Raw genomic sequence first — 19,446 nt, 5'->3', positions numbered from 1 at the left:
GGCACAGAAGCAGGAAAACTCCCTGCGCCCCCCCCCCCCAAACCACCTCAAATATCTATAAAAAATGACTCTGAACAAACTCTAGGGCTACAGAACCCACAAAGTGACAGAGAGAAACAAGCCTCCCACTGAAGGCAGCTTGGCAGGAAGGGTCCATCACAGCGCACTGGGAGCCCAGTACAGCCCCGCCTGAACCCATGGTTTTAGCCTCAGGGCAGGCAGAGCAGGCCCAGCTAGAGGGACTTCAGGAGAGTGGATCACCAGCAGCTGAGGCGGTTTCCAGAATTAACAACCCATAAATGCCAAAGACAAAGTGAGAGGTCAGTGTAGACTTTGGGACAGGGAGAAGCAGCTGAGGCGTGGTGGCCAAAGCTGCATGCCTGCTTCAGAGCTCCTGGCCTGCAGATTGTAAGGGGACCAAGCAACCATTCTGAGGCATAATCACTCTTGCTTTAACTTGCTTGGATCTGGATTGCTGTCTAGGGTGGAGATCCCGGGGTGTGTGACCAGGTGCCAGAGCCTGTGGAGGCTTCAGAAAGGACAGCCAACTAACAGCTCCGGCAGCTGTGAAAACCCCAGTGATTTGGGGGCTAATCTCTGGAAGCAGAGGTCTACTGTGGCAAAAAGATCAAAAGTCAAGTAATTGAGTGGCAACATGAGCAAGCAAAGGAAGAAAAGCAAGCACAGAAATCTGACTTTAGATTCCTATTTTGGAGACAAAAAGGATCAAAGCATGAAACAGGAGGAAGACAGTAAAGTCAGAACTTTTGTACCAAAAGCTTCCAAAAAAATATGAACTGGTTACAGGCCATAGAAGAGCTTAAGAAGGATTTTGAAAACCACATAAGAGAAGTGGAAGAAAAATTGGGAAGAGAAATGAGAATGATGCAAGAAAATCATGAAAAGAGAGTCAACAACCTGATTGAAGAAAATAACACCTTAAAAAATAGACTTAACTCGAATGGCAAAAGAGGCTCAAAAAGGCAATGAGGAGAAGAATGCCTTAAAAAGCCAAATTTGCAAGATGGAAAAAGAATCTCAAAAGCTCTCTGAAGAGAATCACTCCTTCAGAATTAGATTGGAGCAAATGGAAGCTAGTGACTTTATGAGAAATCAACATACTATTAAACAGATCCAAACAAATGAAAAAATAGAAGACAATGTGAAATATCTCATGGGAAAAACCACTGACATGGAAAATAGATCCAGGAGAGATAACTGAAAAATTTTTGAACTACCTGAAAGCCATGATCAAAAAAAGAACCTAGAAATCATCCTCAAAGGAATTCTCAAGGAAAATTGCCCTGATGTTTTAGAACCAGAGGGCAAAAGAGAGGTTGAAAGAATCCACAGATCACCTCTTGAAAAAGATCCCAAAAGGAAAACTCCTAGGAATGTTATAGCCAGGTTCCAGAGTTCCCAGAAAGGAGAAAATATTACAGGCAGCCAAGAAGAAACAATCTGAATATTGTGGAAACACAATCAGGATAACACAGGATCTGGCAGCTTCTACACTGAGGGATCAAAGGGCTTGCAATATGATATTCCGTAGGTCAAAGGAGCTGGGATTAAAACCAAGAATCACCTATCCAGCAAAACTGAGTATCATGTTTCAGGGGAAAAAATGGTTATTTAGTGGAATAGAGGACTTTCAAGCATTCTTGCTGAAAAAACCAGAGTTGAGTAGAAAATTTGACATTTAGATACAAGAAGCAAGAGAAGCATGAGAAGGTAAACAGGGAAAAGAAATCATAAGGAACTTACCAAAGTTGAACTATTAACATTCCTACATGGAAAAACAATAAGGGAAAACTGTTAAAATGGAAGGGAAGAACAGGAAGGCAAAAGGGAATGGGTCAACCTTACTCTCACTGAATTTGGTTTAGGGAGGGAATGACATACACACTAAATAGGGTATCTCACCCTACAGGAGAGTAGGGAGGAAGGAGATAAGAGGGGGGATGATGGAGGGGAGGGCAGGTTGGTGGGGAGGGAAGTTAGAAGCACACACTTTTGAAAAGGGACAGGGTCAAAGTAGAGAATAGAACAAGTGGGGGGTGGGATAGGATGGAGGGAAATATATTCAGTCTTTCATAATATATCCACTATGGAAATATTTTGCATAGTTACACATGTACAACCTTTACTGAACTGTCTATCTTCCAGTAAGGGTGGGTGACGAGGGAGGGAGGAAAGAATATGGAATTCAAAGTTTTAAAATCAAATGTTTAAAATATATATATTTACGTGCAACTGGGAAATAAGATATACAGGCACTGGGGTATAGAGATCCACCTTGCCCTACTGGAAAGTCAGAGGGGGTATGGGGAGGATATAGTAGAGAACAAATTGGGGGAGGGGGTATACAGTGGGATCGCTGTTTTGGGGTGGTGAGTAGGGGACAGACGCAGAGAAAATTTGCAACTCAAAATCTTGTGGAAATGAATGATGTAAACTAAAAATAAACATAAAAAATTTAATTAAAAAAATTAAAAATAAAGAAAAAAATACAGAGAAATCCAATTTAATTGCAATAGCTTATTTATAATATATGTATATAAATAAAGTGAGATAAATAAATAAATAGTTTTGTTGTTAAAAATAAAGTAGATGGTCAAGCATTGTCATAACTATTTACAGATAAGGACACTGATGGTCAGAGAGTTAAGTACTTTGCTTAGGGTTACACAGCTAGTAAGTGTTAGAGCCAGGATACGAACCCACATCTGCTGACTCCAAATCCAGGGCTCTTTGTAGCCTATCAATGTTGTTGCTGTTGTTGTATTTTGGAGGGGGGAAGGTAGGGCGGTTGGGGTTAGGTGACTTGCCCAGGGTCATACAACTAGTAAGAGTCTGGTGTCTGAGGTCAGATTTGAGCTCAAGTCCTCCTGACTCGAGGGCTGGTGCTCTGGTCACTGTGCCACCTATCTGCCCCACGTTTTTGTTAGTTCAGGCCCAAATCAGGCCAGTCTGATGCCTACAATTCAGAAATGGAATGAAATGAGCCAGTTATAGGCAATCTAACATTTACTTAGCCATAGCATGGAAAAAATGCTTAGGAATGATACAGGATTGAAACAGCTGGACACAGGGACTTTAAGTGTAAGGGAAACTTCTTGCCTTCTCATTGGCTGTTTCTTATACTTCGACCACCAGGAAGCTGCATCAAAGGCCCAAGGGTTGGTCTCTTAAGCCAACTAAGTCTTAAGGATGGTTTCAATACTTTTTAGGGATAAACAAACCTAACCTCTGTGAAAGGAAGAAAGGGAACAAGAATCCACTAAATGCCTATTATGTGCCATGCCCTTCACAAATATTATCTCATTTGGTCCTTACAACAACCCTGGGAGACAAGTGCTATTATTATCCCCATTTTCTAGGTGAAAAACATGAGGCCAACAAAGGTTAAATGACTTACCCAGAATCACACGATGAGAGTGTGAGGCTGGATTTGAATTCATGTCTTCCTGACTCCAGGCCCAGCACTCCATCAATGACAGATATTACTCCTTCCACAAAAGTCTACAGTATATTGCAATGTTCTCTTCCCTCGTCTCTGGTTTTTCGAATCCCCTAGTTTCCTTAAAGACTCAATTTAGGGGCGGCCAGGTGGCTCAGCGAGTAAGGGCACCGGCTCCAGTGTCGGGATGACCTGGATCAAATCCGGGCTCAGATACTCAGCACCACACCCAGAAATAACTGGCCGTGTCACCTTGAGCAAGTTACTTAACCCCGATTGCTTATAAAAAAAAAAAAGACTCAATTTAGATTCCATCTCTTACATGATCCACCCAGTGGTTAGTGGGCACCCCCACTATAAAATTACTTTGTATCAGTTGTATACTTATTTTCCCTTGGTAGATTGTAAACTCCTTGAAGGTAGAGATTATTTAATTTTTGTCTTTGCATTCCCAGCACATTGTAAGCATTTAATAAAAACTCATTCATTGATTAAGAAAAAAAAACTCATGACAAGCACCGAACAAATATTTCCCGAAAAGAAATTGATTCCCCCAAGAAGTTATTCCAAACCTTTTCTCTAGAGAGTCCCACACATACCACCTCTTCTCCCTCTCAGTTGAGGACACTGTCTCCCACTTTACTGAAAAAACTGGGGCTCTTTAAATTTAAAAAACTGTGGTGGCCTGTCCCCTTCTCTGCATTTCAGAAGCCCTTGATAACACATCCCACTTTTTCCTCCTTTCCTCCAATCTCTGATGAAATGGACCTTTCTTGCCAAGCGATGCTGCCAAATTCAGGCCCTTGATCTCGTTCTCTCTAGTCTTCCCTAGGAGACTGACCCTTCAATCATCCCTACCTCTCTCCATAATCTTCAACTTCTCCTATTTACTGGTTCATTTTTAAAATTTAATTCAGACATTTTCACATCTCTTACATCCTTAAAAATCTTTATTTGTACTATGATCTCCTCAAGTTACTGTCTTATCTCTCCTCCCTTTGTCAGCCAAACTCCTAGAAAAAAATCATCTCTAACTGTCTCCACTTTTGCTCTCATCTCATCATTCAACTGGAATTGCTTCCTCCAAATTTACCAATGATGCTTACTTGCTAACTCGGATGGGTTTTTCCTTTGGACATCTCTGCTGCATTTTACACCATGAAGTACCTTCTCTTTTTTTTTTTGGTGGGAGAGGGGGGAGGAGGAACTGCTCTTTCTTCATTCTCCTCCTGTTCGACCATTTCTCAGTCTTCTTTACAGTACCCAGGGGGCACAATGACAGACCTCTGGGTCTGAAGTCAGAAGACTCACCTTTCTGTGTTCAAATCTGGTCTCAGACGCTTACTAGCTGTGTGACCCTGGGCAAGTTATTTAGCCCTTTTTGCCTAGTTTTCTCATCTGTAAAACGAGCTGGAGAAGGAAATGGCAAAACCATTTCAGTATCTTTGCCAAGAAAAGTCATGAAGATTGGGACACAATTGAAATGACTGAGCAACAGTTGTCTTTGTCAGCTAATCATTTGCATCATGCCCCTTAGCTGTGTGCATTCCCCAAGGCCTTGTCCTGGACCCTCTTCTTTCTCTCTCCTTCTAGTCACTCTCTGTGGCCTCATTAGAAAATCACCAGTTTAATTATAACTTCTATTCATATGACTCTCAAATCTATATATTCAGCCCTAGTCTCTCCTCTGGCATTCAGTCCCATATCATCAGCTGCCTAAAGAACATTTCATATTAGATGCTCCAGAGACATCTCAAACACACTATGTCAAAAACAGAATTTATTGATCTTCTCCCCCAAACCCATCTGTCTTCCAAACTTCTCATTTTTGTCAAATGCACCATTCTTCAGGATTATTCTCAACTCCTTACTCTTCCTAATCCTGCCATTTTCACCTCCACAACATTTCTCATCTCTAAACCTTTATCTCTACTCACATGGTCAACATCTTGTCTTCAGGCCCTCATCATTTCTCAACAAAACTACTGTAATGATCTCCTAATTTGTCTTCTTTCTTCAAATCTTTCCCCACTTCAACCTGCCCTCTACCTTACTGCCAAAGTGATTTTCCTTAAGGACAGATCTAACAATGTCACTCTCTACATAATAATCTCAGCTCCCTACTGCCTCTGATAAAAGTATTAAACTCTGTTTGGCTTTTAAAGTCCTTTACAATATAGACACACATATAAAAACACACATACATATATATACACACATATATATGTTGTATATATATATATATATACTACATATAAATATACATATGTGTACAGGTACACATAGAGGGCATGGACCAACTGAATAGGAAGGGATGATACTTAAAAGGTGAAATTAAGAGGTGAAAGAGGAATATAATGAGAGATGGGGAGAGACAGAATGGGGTAAACTATCTTATATAGAAGAAGCAAGGGAAAACTGTTACAATGGAGGGGAAGAACAGGAAGGCAACAGGGAATGAGTCAACCTTATTCTCACTGAATTTGGCTTAGGGAGGGAATGACATACACACTAAATAGGGTATCTCACCCTACAGGAGAGTAGGGGGGAAGGCGATGAGAGAGGGGGGATGATGAAAGGGAGGGCAGGCTGGGGGAAGTGGGAAGTACCCACTTTTGAAAAGGGACAGGATCAAAGTAGAGAATAGAACAAGTGAGGGGTGGGATAGGATGGAGGGAGATATAGTCAGTCTTTCACAATATGTCCACTATGGAAATGTTTTGCATAGCTACACATGTACAACGTATACTGAATTGCTTATCTTCCCAGTAAGGGTGGATGACAAGAGAGGAAGGGAAAGAATCTGGAATTCAAAGTTTTAAAATCAAATGTTTAATATATACAAATATGTATACTTATTATTATCATTATTATTTTACATGTAACTAGAAAATAAGATATACAGGCACTGGGGCACAGAGATCCACTGTGCCCTACTAGCAAGTCAAAGGGGGGATGGGGAGGATATAGTAGAGAACAGATTGGGGGAGGGAATATTCAGTGGGATTGCTGTTTTGTGGTGGCAGGTAGGGGAAAATGGGGAGAAAATTTGTAACTCAAAATCTTGTGGAAATAAATGGTGTAAACTAAAAAATAAAAAAGAGAGTAGAAAAGTAATAATAAAAGTCCTTTACAACCTGGCCCCATCCTACCTTATCATACACCACTCCCTTTCTTATATTATATAACACAGCCAAACCAGCCTCTTTACTCCACACGCCATCTCCCAGCTCTGTTCTTTTGTACTGGCTACCCCTCATGCCTAGAACGTGCTTCTGCCTCCGTTTGACCTCATCGAAATCCCCTCTTCTACAACTGGGATTAACTATGGCTTGAGGGCCAAATATGGCCATTGACCTAAGAATAATTTTCACATTTTAAACACAGTAAAGCATTATTATAAAACGTGAAAACCATTTTTAGCTTACTGGCTAATACAGAAACCAACTGCTGGCCTCTAGTTACATCACATCTTTCTTGTCTTCCCTTAACTGCTAATGCCCTCCATGGATTACAAATGCATAGTATTTAATTTGTAACTATTTATATATGTATATGTTCTGTATCCTGATAGAATGGAAGGTCCTTGACTGGATTATCAGAAATATTAGCCTGAACATAGTAACTGTTGGCTACCAAGCTGAATTTAGAAATCCATTTATAAAATATGAACTGACCATTAAGCATGTACACATGTTGATAATAACAGCAAACCACTTTATTTAAATTATTATTAGCACAATTATACACACACACACACACACACACACACTTAACAAGTCCTTACCAGACACGAAGGAAGAGCAGGAATAGGGTGGGACAAACTGTTGTTCATCTTAGTAAGCATTCAATAGCTTTGGGGAGGGAAGGATGTCTTTCCTCTGTTGGTAACATGGATTCTAGAAAACCACTCCAGCTATGGGATAGTGGACGAGTGAGGGCACATGAGAATGAGTCATTAACCTGAGCACACAGGCAAGCGGAGAGAGGTGGTTATCTGAACCAGGCTTGTGAGTGAAACAAAATACTGGTGCGTTATCTCCTCTCTACCCACGAATCGACTGCTATGCCTGGTGTAAGACTAGAAACAGGAACCTGTCAGGACACCCAACAGGGACGCACAGACTTAGAACAAGGAGCTGAAATTTGTTAAGACTCTTGCGGAAGATAGCACAGGGAAGGTAGGGCCTAACTACTGCCATGTGGTTCTACAAAGACATGGAAGTCCAGAGGCCTGGCTAACAACAGAAAGATGTCAGGCTTCCCTTAATGGACAGAACTAGTAATTATCAGCTGCTATATGCACTTCAGGAAAACCAAGAGAAAAAAAAGCATAACAGATCAAGGACAAGTTAGATCTCACAGGACCTGGTGATGAAAGTGACTGCTTGACAGTAGGACGTCCTGGAGCCTAGGACCTGAGCAATCTGTAGAGGCCATATAAGGAAGGTTCTTTCTTTCCAGGGGCTCAGAAGTGAAGGTAGATCTTCAAATGGGTCAAAAACCATTGAGATTCAAGATAAAAAAGACCCTGCAGGGTAGTCTAAAGTCTAGCAAAGAGTTCATAGGACCACAGATTTTGACCCGGAAGAGCTATCAGGTGACATCTAGCCCAACCCTTTCATTTTATGAGGAAATTAAGGCCCACAAAGGCTAAGTAACTTGTCCAAGATCATCCACATTCTAATGGGCAGAGCTAAGACTCAAACCCAGATCATCTTACTCCAAAGACTATTTTTTCTACCATACCACCCTGCAGCTCTCTTTTCTTGGCAGGTGGGTGATGGGGGAAGACACAATAAGCCAAGTACCCCACACCAGGAGGCAGTGCTGAGAAACAGGTTTTAAAAGGCCTGAGAAACCTAGCAGCATTGTCAAACTGAAACCTGAGAACTGAGACAAGTCAAACCCAAATGGCTGTGGGCTAGGAGATCCTAGAGACAAGATACAAAAGTGGGGAGGTGAATATGTAGAGCTAAGTGTTCAGGACTCAGCAGAAGAGCTATAAAAGAAACAGACTAGTTCCCTTTACATTTGCATAAAAATATGGGATAGCTTTTAAATTATCTAAAACTTTTAAACTTTTTCCTTTATTATTTTTGACTCCTTTAGGGATTCATGAGGTGATCAACAGTAAAAATCCTTTAAGAACAATCAAAAGGATATGGGCTGATTTAAAAAGCAGTACAAACATGGAAAAGGTCACAGGATAAAACGAACTAGAAAACAAAAGATATACAATTTGGAGACACAAGATCTTGAAAGGCAAAACAGACAAAAACTCAAAAGCCTTTGCCAAATAAAATTACCATAATTAGAGTAAGAAAATTACTGAATGGGGGAGAATACTTTGTAAAAAATATCTCTTACAAAATCTAAAATCCAAGGTGTTTTATTGGAAAAAATACAACTAAAAGTCATACCCCAATTGTAAGTCAAAGGATATCAGCAGTTTTCAAAGAAGACATGCAAATAATCAATCATCATCATTTTTTTAATGCTCCAAATCGTTTTAAAAAAAAAAACACCTCACATCTTTCACCTTTCTTCTGATTTGCCAAAGATGATAAAACTAAAAGTCAGTGTTGTCAAAGCCATGGAAAAGTAGGTACATTAAGACACTATTGGTGAAGCTATGAATTGGACCAAATGTTCTGGAAAATAATTTTGAATTGTGAGAAAAAGAGACGAAAGTGTTCCTACCCTTTGACCCAGAGATCCCATTAAATGGAACAGACCCCAAGGAGGTCAAAGATTTAAACACCCTACATTTACTGAAATATTTATAGCAGCGCTCTTTATGGTAGCAAAAACTGAAAACAAAGCAAGTACCTATTAACAACAGGATGGCTGAACAGCTTGTGGTATATAAATATAAGAGAATATTACTATAGTATAAGAAACAACAATCTTGAGGAAATCAGAGAAACAGAAAGGCTGGGATGAACTAATACAGAATGAAGAATGTAGCACTACAACATGTCATGATTGCAATAATCATTCAAATCACTAAACTATCAAAAAGGAAAGTAACCCAGATGATCTGTTATGACCAACTTTGGTTTCCAAGATGGATAATAAAACATACCACCAGTCCCTCAGTAGCTTGTCAGGGAACTAGGGTGTGCATTGTTCTATATGCTGTCTGTCAGTTGCTGTTACTATGTTTGTCAGTTTTGCTTGGCTGAAAAATTTCCAAAATGGTTCTTTGCGACAAAGAAGGATTCTATTGGGAGGGGGGGGAAGACAGATGATGAAATGATCGTGCTGCAAAAAATAAGTCATCCATGTAACTTGAAAGGGGGAAAGCAAAAGATGTAAAACTGGCATCAACCCTAGCAGGCCAAACTCTGCAGCAAAGAACTCTGGTGGGTAAAGAACTGGAGAGAGAAACCATAAACTAAGCTCTGTGCTTGCTGACGGGAGACGGGACCACGGAGTCTGTAACATTATGGTCAGCATCTAAGGAATTGTAGATGATATCAGAACCCCTATCCATTAACATTCACTAAGCCCAAAATGAATGCACAGCCCTGGTTTTGTATTCCTCTAAATGTCCATTCTTGATAATGACTAGACCCTTGAGGATTGTGTGGCGAGAGCCTGGTACGCTGGAAGATCACTGGACTTGAAGCCAAAAGACCTAAGGTGCAAGGTGAGGTTCTTGTCACTTACTAGTTGTATAACCACAGGCAAGTCAATATACCGCTCTCAAACTGAGTTTTCTCTCCTATAAACTGTGGAAAGTAGCACCTGTTCTGTGGACTGTATAGGGCTGTCATAAGGATCAAATAAGGTGAGAGTCCCTTGTCAACTATTAAAAAAATTTGTTTTTATATTACCTTTATTTACCAATTATCTTACTTCTCTCTGTCTCTCAGAGAGCCATCCCTTATAACAAAGAATTTTTAAAAAGGAAAAAATCCCCCACAATTCAGCAAAACTAAACATTATATGCAGCATCCCACACCTCCACAGGCCCCAATCTCCAAAAAGAGTAGAGGGAGGTGCATTATTGTATCTTTTCTTTGAAGCTAAGATTGAAGATTATAATTTCACAGGATTCCTCTTTAATTTTTTGTCATAGCCAATACGGTTGTGGTCATGGTGTCCAGTTTTCCTGGTTCTGTTTTACTTTCACAGAAGTTCATATAAATCTTCTCAGTCTCTGCATGCTTCATAATCACTGTTTCTTACTGCACAGTACTATGTATTCACGTACTATAATTTGGTTCCCAAATAATGAGCATTTATTCTATTTCCACATCTCGGCTACTACATAAAAGTACTACTATGAACAAAGATAAAAAAGGACTTTTTTTAAAATCAATGATTCTATATGGACCTATGCCTAACAGAAGGATTTCTCATCACGGTACAAATACTTCCCAAAATGGCGGGACCAATTTACAGCTCAACCAATGAACATATCCGGGTACTTGTTTTTCCACAATGCCTCTAACAATGATACCTTTTGTCATCTTTTACAATTTGCTGAGCATGAGATAAAACTATAGAATGGTTCTGACTTGCATTTCTCTTGCTACCAGTGATTTAGAAAAGTCTTTCCTAGGCTTCTTCACACTTGGCAATTCTTTTGAGAACTGTGTTGCTATGACCTTTGACCTGTTGATATCCACTGACCAAAAGCCAACGGGGAACGGCTTTTGGAATTATATGTTTATAAAACACTTATACAACTCTAAGTTATGTATAAAAAGTTAAAAATAAACTATTATATATGGCAAACACATTTTTAAAGTGTAAAATTATGTTCCATTTATGATCCTCTTGAAAACACTAATAAACTCAATTTCATTGTCATAATAGGAGGTAGCATGGCCTAAAAGATCAAGTGATAGTTTTGGAATTAGAATGGTTTAGGTTCAAATTCCTTCTTAGAAACTTAGTAGCTGTGTGGCCCTGGGCAAGTTATCTGCAAAATGGGGATAATAACATATCTAAATCACAAAGTGATTGTGAGGATTAAATAAGAAAATATACTCTGAAAACCTTAATATACAAGATAAATGTCGGCGATCATTGTTATTATATTAAAACATATTATCATTCTGACAATGAAACATACCTTTCCATCGTTGTCAAAAGAATCGAAGAAAATTCCAACACCATTCCAATTATCAGCTGATCCAAACACAGGACCTTCCAAACCTTGGTTTTCCGTATACCAAATTGCCTGTTAATATAATACAGTAAAATTCAGGATACTAAAAGTATATACTTATGTACATTTTACAAATTACACAAAATTTCATACTAGGCCATCAGCTCCAATTCGTCCTCTTCCAGTGACTCGAAATGTCACCTCAACCTCCCAGTTTTCAAAGGAAGCCTTTGTCTTTGTCCATACTGATCCTTTTTGACTTTTCAAAGATGGAGCAATTCGAATCTGGTCTGAACTAGGTATTGCATCTGAAAAAAAAAACATTTTAAAGAAAGCTATCAGTGACATTTCAATAATTCATTAAGTATTGCAATATTAGACGCTTCTAATTTTTTTTTGGGGGGGATAAACAAGTTTATTTGTAAATTATTTTAGACAACATACATAATCGACCTAAAAACTTCTATAGAAGGATAAAGTTTAAAACCACTTTCAAGTTCCTCTAAATGATTTTTTTCCCTGGATGGTCATACCAGATGGACCCTAACCCCACAACCATCGCAGTATTTCCATGAAAAGTTTGAAAATGTATCGCCCTCCCCCATCCACAGGGAAGTTACTCTAAGGGTTATAATACATACTTCACCCGGCAGATAACTTCTATTTCCTCTAACCCTTGCATTCAATCTAGTAACTTAACTGATTCCAGTCTCCCTTTGGTTAAAAGGAAAAAAAAAAAACAACTCTATTAAGACCAACCATATATCACTATTAAGAACTGCACTAGATAATTTGCAAGTATCAGGGTGAGGATGCTGGTGGAAAAGTTTGTAGTTTTAAAAAGAGCCCTTATAAATAAAATCCTAGGTTACTGTTTGTACTACCAGCTAAAAGGTTGCTTAACATGTGATAGAATGAGGACTTAGGCAAGGTACAAGGCTGAGTAGCATCTTTCTACTCTGATGTAAATGAACAAGTGAAGTTTAGCTAGGAGAAAGCCAACTGGACTTTTAATTACATCTCACTGCCAAGACTCCCCACAGGTGAATGTAAAACATTTAATTTAAAAACATCGACACTACAATATATAAATCAGCTATTATAAATGCACATAGTGTATTCTATAGCTGCCAGGTTTATGGTTTTTTCTTTCTTTTTTTTTTTTTTTAAGGAAACTGTAAGTTACACTATGGTTAAGACTTGTATATTTATCACCCTCTGAAAAGCCCACATTCTATCACAGTGATGTATGGTCAGACTTAACAGCCCCAATTGTTAAACACTTGGATCAAATCATAACCAGTTTTATTGCAAAAGGACCCTGTACACATTTATATCAATTCTAATACCTTACCATGTTAGCTACCCAACAAGTCATTAACATACAGAAACATGCATCATGAGAAGCAAGAATTACCACCCATCCCTTCTGCATATTAGCAGCTTGTCACTCCTGAGCAACAATGCTCACTCACATCACTGAGGTCTGTGAACAGTCACTTTTCGCATTCATCCTGAGTGAAAGACGGAATGACGTAAATACAAATGCAACATATTATAAACAATTTCTTACCAAAAAGGTCACAAATTAAAACCAAAGTATTTTACAGAATTTACTACAAAACACCATAAAACTGCCTTCACTTAAGCTCTTTCTCCCCGTATCCTGCGAGCCAACTGGATGTCTTTGGGCATGATAGTAACTCTCTCGGCATGGATGGCACACGGGTTAGTATCTTCAAAGAGACCCACCAAAGGGCACCAATCACTGCCTGGAACCTCTGGAACCTCAAGTCTGTTTGGAAGTCCTGTGCAGTCTCCCTCACCAATTGCTGGAAGGGAAGTTTCCTGATCAAAAGCTCCGTTGACTTCTGGTAATGGTGAATGTCAGGAAGGGCCCCAGTACCAGGCCGGTACCAGCGAGGCTTCTTGACCCCGCCGGCAGAGGAAGAGCTTTTCCTGGCAGCCTTTGTGGCCAGCTGCTTGCGTGGAGCTTTCCCACCAGTGGACTTACGAGCAGTCTGCTTTGTAAGGGCCATCTTGTCTGACCGAACGAACAGTCGATGTTTCCTGCGCTGGATTCCCTGCTGGTACCACCGCTTCTGTCCAGTAACTAAAGTCCGGGAATAATGGCGCTCTGATCAACGACCAAGCCACTCTGCGCTGGACGCCTCTTAATTTTTAGAAGTGTTTCAAGATGGACTCCAAAAAGCATGGTTTGATGAGGCTGGCAACTTAACTCAGAACTCAGTTAAAAAAGTACTCCATAATAAAAACAAACTTTTAATGTAGGCACTTCAAAATCTAATACTTTTGAACAATAAATCACATATTTTCAATTCAATTAAATCCAATCTAACAAATCTATGCAAAGCACTATAAGAAAATTAAAAATGATCCCTCAAACAGCTTGCATTCATTTTACCATAGGGGGAAGGTGGGAGCAGAGACACTACATGTACACAGGTAAGCATATTTATGAAAATCTAAGGAGAGAATGAACATTAAGAACTAGACTAGGATCAGGAAAGACTCCAACCTTCCCCCCAAGAAATGAAATATGAGCTGAATCTTAAATAAGAATTTTAAGAAAGGGAGCTCAGGAAAGAGAGCACTCTAGGGATATGAGATAGTCAGAAAACTTGTGGGAAGCCACAGAGACAGGAATTCTGGAAACAGCAAGTAAGCTAGTATGCAGAATACAGAAAGTCATTTGAATAAGTCAACAAATACATATTAAACGCCTACTATGTGCCAGACAAGGTACTAAGTGCTTGATAAAGAAAAGCAAAATTGCAATCCTCCCCATCAAAGAGCTCATATTCTAGTGGAGGAGACAACATGTAATAACTAGACTATATACCGAGCAGATGGAAAGTAATCTTAGAAGGAAGATTCTATCAATGAGAAGGACCTAGAAAGGTCACCTGCCAAAGGTGAGTCCAGCTGAGTCCTGAAGGAAGACAGGAGGCAGAGATGAGGAGAAAGACCATCCCAGGCGTGGGGGCAGACAAAGGAGAGGTACAGTCAGTAGACAGAGCAGCAAGTTCAACACAAAGACCAGTCACTGGATTATACAGTATGTAGAGTGGAATGAAATATAAGATTGGAAAGATAGGAAGGGGCCAGGGTATGAAGGACTTTAAATGATAAACAGGGCATTTTATACTTGATCTAGAAGTAACTGAGAGCCACCGGAGTTTACTGACTAGGGAATGACCTGGTCATACAAAAACCACTTTGGCAGCTGACTGGTGACTTGAGTAGAGTGTAGAGTGTAGATAGGCTTGAGGCAAGGAGCTCAACCAGAAGGCTACTGCAACCGTTCAAGCACAGGTGATGGCAGCCTGTCCCAATGCAGTGACCGTGCATAGAGACAAAAGAAATTGTTTTAAAAATGCTGTAAAGGTAGAAATGACAAAACTTGGCAACAGACCAGATATGTGAACTGCGTAACAAGCCTAGAAAGGCAGACTGGGACTAGACCATGAGGGATACTAAATGCCCAACAATTATATTTCATCCTAGAGGTAATGGGGGGCCACTGTAGGTTCTTGAGCAGGGGAATAACAGGTCAGATTTGTACTTGAAGACCTATGATTAAAGAAAGCTAAAATTATATATTTAAAATTCTTAGTGTGCAACAAATAAAGGATTAGAACTGAAATGGAAAACCTTGCAGTTACACTCTTTGAACACTGTATGTATTTAATAACATCCTTTGAATATCTCAAAAGGACTTTCCCATAAGAAGGAGCATTATTCTTTATTTTTTCCAAGTTCAAAAAGGGAAGTACTATGCTGTATAGAAAAGAACACTGGGCTGGAAGTCAAAACTCTATTACTGATTATATGACCTTGAACAAGTTATAACCTCTCTGAATCTCAGTTTTCTTATCTCTAACATTCAAATTAGAATAGATGGTCTCTAAGGTTCCTTCTGGGATTAAATTCCATGATTTGATCTATATAGACGTATATATACAAAAGCCCAAGTCAAAAACTATTACTATGGGGCAAACATAGGTGCAAGCACTGAGGCAAAGAAAAGTTAAGACACAGGACCCATTACCTTCACTGAACTCACTGGCACAAAGCACTATATTGGGAACTAATCAAACAACTTCTGCCTCCTACACTGGTGGAATATTAAGGGCACAAAGGAAAAGAAATTAAATTAGAAATTTAAGAACACATACATACATCATAGGCTTTTAAAAATTTGTAATAAAACATCTTCAAATTTTACTCATCTAATTTCCTAACTCTCACAGGGACTTAAAGGTAAAAAGAGAGAACAAAGGGGTTTAAAGATGTAAATGTATAAAGACTGCAAATAAGGTAAGCCACATGATCTTTAAAATACCTTTCACTTTAACAGTCTATGTACATCTCAAAATCTATGTATGTCAATGAGTTAATAAGGTTGACATTCATAGAAGTGATTCCCAGGATTAGAATAATTGGGACCGAAATCTAAAATATCCCAAACTTACACTGCCTTTCCTCACAGTTTCCCTGTGATTAACTTTGTCTTCTGCCCCCTTCCAAGCTCTACCTAATGAAATCCTCCCTATTTTTACCTAATTCAAATGCCATTAAACCTCCCCTGATCACCTACTCTCATCCTAATAAGAAATTACCTTTTTTCTTCCTTGGATAATTTAGACCACCCTGAGCACTTTGAACACCACACAAACACAAATACACACAGACACACTGATACTCACAGACACAGAGACACACACAGTGGATGGGGGAAGGGGGCGGCTATGGAGGGGGAGAGTAGTTTGGACCTGCGATTTCATCCCTGTAGAGACTTTCTGGTTTGTAAACTCTTTCTACCAATGCGTATCAGCCACTGATTTATAACTGACTGTCTTGGAAAACTACTCAGAGCACCAACGAGTGACTTAACCACGGCCACAAAGTTTTTAATGAGTTGGAAGAAATATTTGAACCTAGGTCTTTCCTACTTCAAAATGTGGTCACAGTAGCACGTTGCCTCTCCTTAGGACATTTTCTTCTGTATGAGTTAATCATAAATATGGTATTATCTGTCTAATAAAACATAAGCTCCATAAGGACAGGAAATCGCTTCACTTAACTGTTGTATCTGCTCCAGTGTTGGCAATACACACTGCAAAACAAAAAACGTTTGGGGAATGGTATTGAATCTCACATTTCAGTGTTTACTGAATGAACCCTAATATAGAAAGTCACAATCAACTCAACAATCTGTACCTAGTTAGTTCAGCTGATCACAGGGAAGTTAATGAAGCCAAGGTTATGGATTCTGTGTGTGGACCAGTTACCTAGGTCCATTCATGAAAACAAACTGCACCCCTAAAACCTGGTCTTTCATTCAACAAATACTGATTGCCTATGTGCTGAGCTGAAGGGATATAAAAGGCACAGGATCTACCCTTAAGGAGTTTCTAATGTTAGTCCTTAAAATGCAACAGAAGGGTTCCACTTGCAGGTACACTTCCTATACATGATCAACTCAGAAGCCAATGCCATGAAGTACTGCATTTTGATTGAAGTATACAAATCTACAAATAAAAGTTTGTGTATAACCTTACAAAAATCAGTGTTTAATTAGATGACCAGAGTTCATCATACAATCAATGCTTTAGTGAAAAATTCTTATTTCTAGAGCGGTAGGTCAGTTACCAAACAGAATTTACTGCATAAAGTGCTCATGACTGACACATCAGTTAATGGTGACCCACTCCCACAAAAATCTGAAGAACCTGTTTCTTTCACATAAGAAAATGTTTTAAAAAGGTACCTTTCTATATAAATAATGACTCCAAACACATCACGTTTTGTTTTGTGTTATCTTCAGAGTTACCAGATTAAATGAAAAACTGAAGATATAAAATTGGCATGATTCTGCAAATGGCTATGGAGGGAAGAACACTGGCTCTGAAGTCAGGGAAACTGGGTTCACATTTGACCTTTGAAACTGACTGGGGGGGGGCAGGATTAAGTTTTATCATTTGTAAGATGAGGGGGCAGCCTGAGATGGCCTAACCAGGTCTAAATTTCTGATCCTGTGAATTCCCAGGTGTACATGAAACTTCAAAAACATCTCAAAACATCCTTTTTTTCACCCCTTCTAAGCAGTCGGTACAAAGTTTCATGTTTTACAGTACCAGCAAGAAAGTGATCAGATAAAGGCTGGGCCAAGTCATCCCTTAAAGGAGCCACACACTGAAGATGGACTTTCAGGTTCTGACATCCGTAAGGTGGGGGACACAAATCACAAACCAGTGAAGCCTTAAACGAACCTTTATAAAGCTCCGTAAGGGCCAGGATCCCTTCTGCACCTCCACTCTCTGTATCACCAGCCGTCAGCCAGCACTGGTTAAGGGCCTGCCTACCACGTGACAAGCGTTCGGCTCCTGAGAACGTGTCAAAGGCTACTATGTATCAAGCACACCTTAGGGCCGAGGGACACAAAGGAAAGCGGCGCTGCCCTCCAGAAGCTTACGCTCTACGAGGGGAGGGTAAGGACACGTAACGTTCAGTAAACACCGCGCAGTTCCCGAGTGGGGCATTAGCAGCTGGCAGGGGGAGGGTGCCCAGGGGCGGCCTCAAGCACGACGAGGGGCAGAGCCCGAGGCCGGGGCTGGGGGGCGGGGGGCCCGGAGAGCGCCCGAGCGCGGGCGGGGTGTTTCTGAAGGAACGTGCCAAGTCCTGAATCTCCGTGCACGTGCGTCCTGACCCCCCGACCCCCGAAAGCCTGGCGGACCCCTTCTCTCCACGACGCCCCTAAACGCGCGAGATAAATGCACGGAACCGCAGAGGGCACCCGCTCGCCCTGCACAGAGCCCTTTACCACTTTCAGCCGCGTCTCGCCCCCAGTGAAGTGGGGTCGGCGCTAAGTGAGGCGGCAGAGCCGGAGCTCGGCCCCTTCCTGGGAGCCCCCAAGCAAGACGTGGCGGGACCGAAGCACTGGAGCCTGATGCAGGAAACCCAAGGTTCAGGAGAGGTGGCAGCACTGACGGGCGGCCCGGGGGCGCCGGGGGGAGCCACGACGCCCCCTGCCCCCTCCCCGCTCGAGGGGCCCCTCCCCAGCCCAGCTCCGCACTTACTCCCCGCGTGGGCCCAGAAGGGCACCGTCCCGTCGCTCTGCACCAGGTGCGGCCCCTTGAAGCTGTATTTGTACTCGAACCGGCGATGGGGCAGCGGGGCCGACGTGGCCCCCGGGGCCCCGCCACCCAGGGCGGGCTCCCCAGCCGCTCCTTGGGCGCTGGAGAAACGGCTCAGAGAAAGTAGCAGCGCGCAGACAAGCGGCCCGGTCCCGGCCCCGGCCCGGGGACCCCCGCTCCTGGACCCCGCCATCTTGGATTCGGAGACAAGGCGGCCCACCAGCCGAGGGAACGAAACACCGAGCGAACGGCCAACAGGGCGCTCGGTGATTGGTGGAGCCGCCGGCCCCCTCCTCAGGGCCAGGGAAGCCACGCCCACCGGCACCGCCTCCTCCCCCGGCGGCAGCGTGGGCGGGGGCACCCTGGGGGCGGGGCCAGGAGAGCGCACCGCCTCCTCCCTGGTGATAGCCTCCCTGCTTTGAACTTGCGCCCTGCTCACCTGATAAGGGGGGGAAAGCTGACTCACACACGTGGACTGAAGAATACTGGTCTGAGCAGCCATCTCCTCACATTCACTCTTTCCTCTTGAGGCAGGTTAAGATGGCAAAAGAACCTCCTACTTAGCGACTAAGAAAATGACAACTAGGCTACCCTAGAATCAAGGATAGACTAGGAAATCCCTGAGAGAAGGGACACAGGAAGGGACTTTTAAAAAATTAATGTTTGGTGATTAACAAGCATTTATTACACACACACACACA

At 41.4% G+C, this 19,446-nt stretch overlaps 1 protein-coding gene and 1 pseudogene across 1 annotated transcript in view; both read right to left on the bottom strand.

The window, feature by feature from the left end:
- Positions 1-19,007, bottom strand: part of LOC138172903 (protein ERGIC-53) — a 63,571-nt gene extending 44,564 nt beyond the window's left edge. Inside the window, exons 1-3 of the mRNA XM_069102741.1 lie at positions 18,689-19,007; positions 11,739-11,893; positions 11,550-11,657 (exon numbers count right to left, since the gene is read on the bottom strand). Of these exons, the coding sequence (XP_068958842.1) occupies positions 11,550-11,657; positions 11,739-11,893; positions 18,689-18,938 (513 nt within the window). The 5' untranslated portion in view covers positions 18,939-19,007. The remainder of the gene's footprint in view (positions 1-11,549; positions 11,658-11,738; positions 11,894-18,688) is intronic.
- Positions 12,713-13,624, bottom strand: LOC138172889 (histone H3.3C-like; annotated as a pseudogene).
- Positions 19,008-19,446: the final 439 nt, after the last annotated feature.

The sequence above is a fragment of the Petaurus breviceps genome, unplaced genomic scaffold, assembly GCF_028583685.1.
Source record: "Petaurus breviceps papuanus isolate PSGF00001 unplaced genomic scaffold, PetGlider_PUasm1.0 129, whole genome shotgun sequence".
Lineage (NCBI taxonomy): Eukaryota > Metazoa > Chordata > Mammalia > Diprotodontia > Petauridae > Petaurus > Petaurus breviceps.
This window is presented reverse-complemented; position numbering and strand designations above follow the sequence as displayed.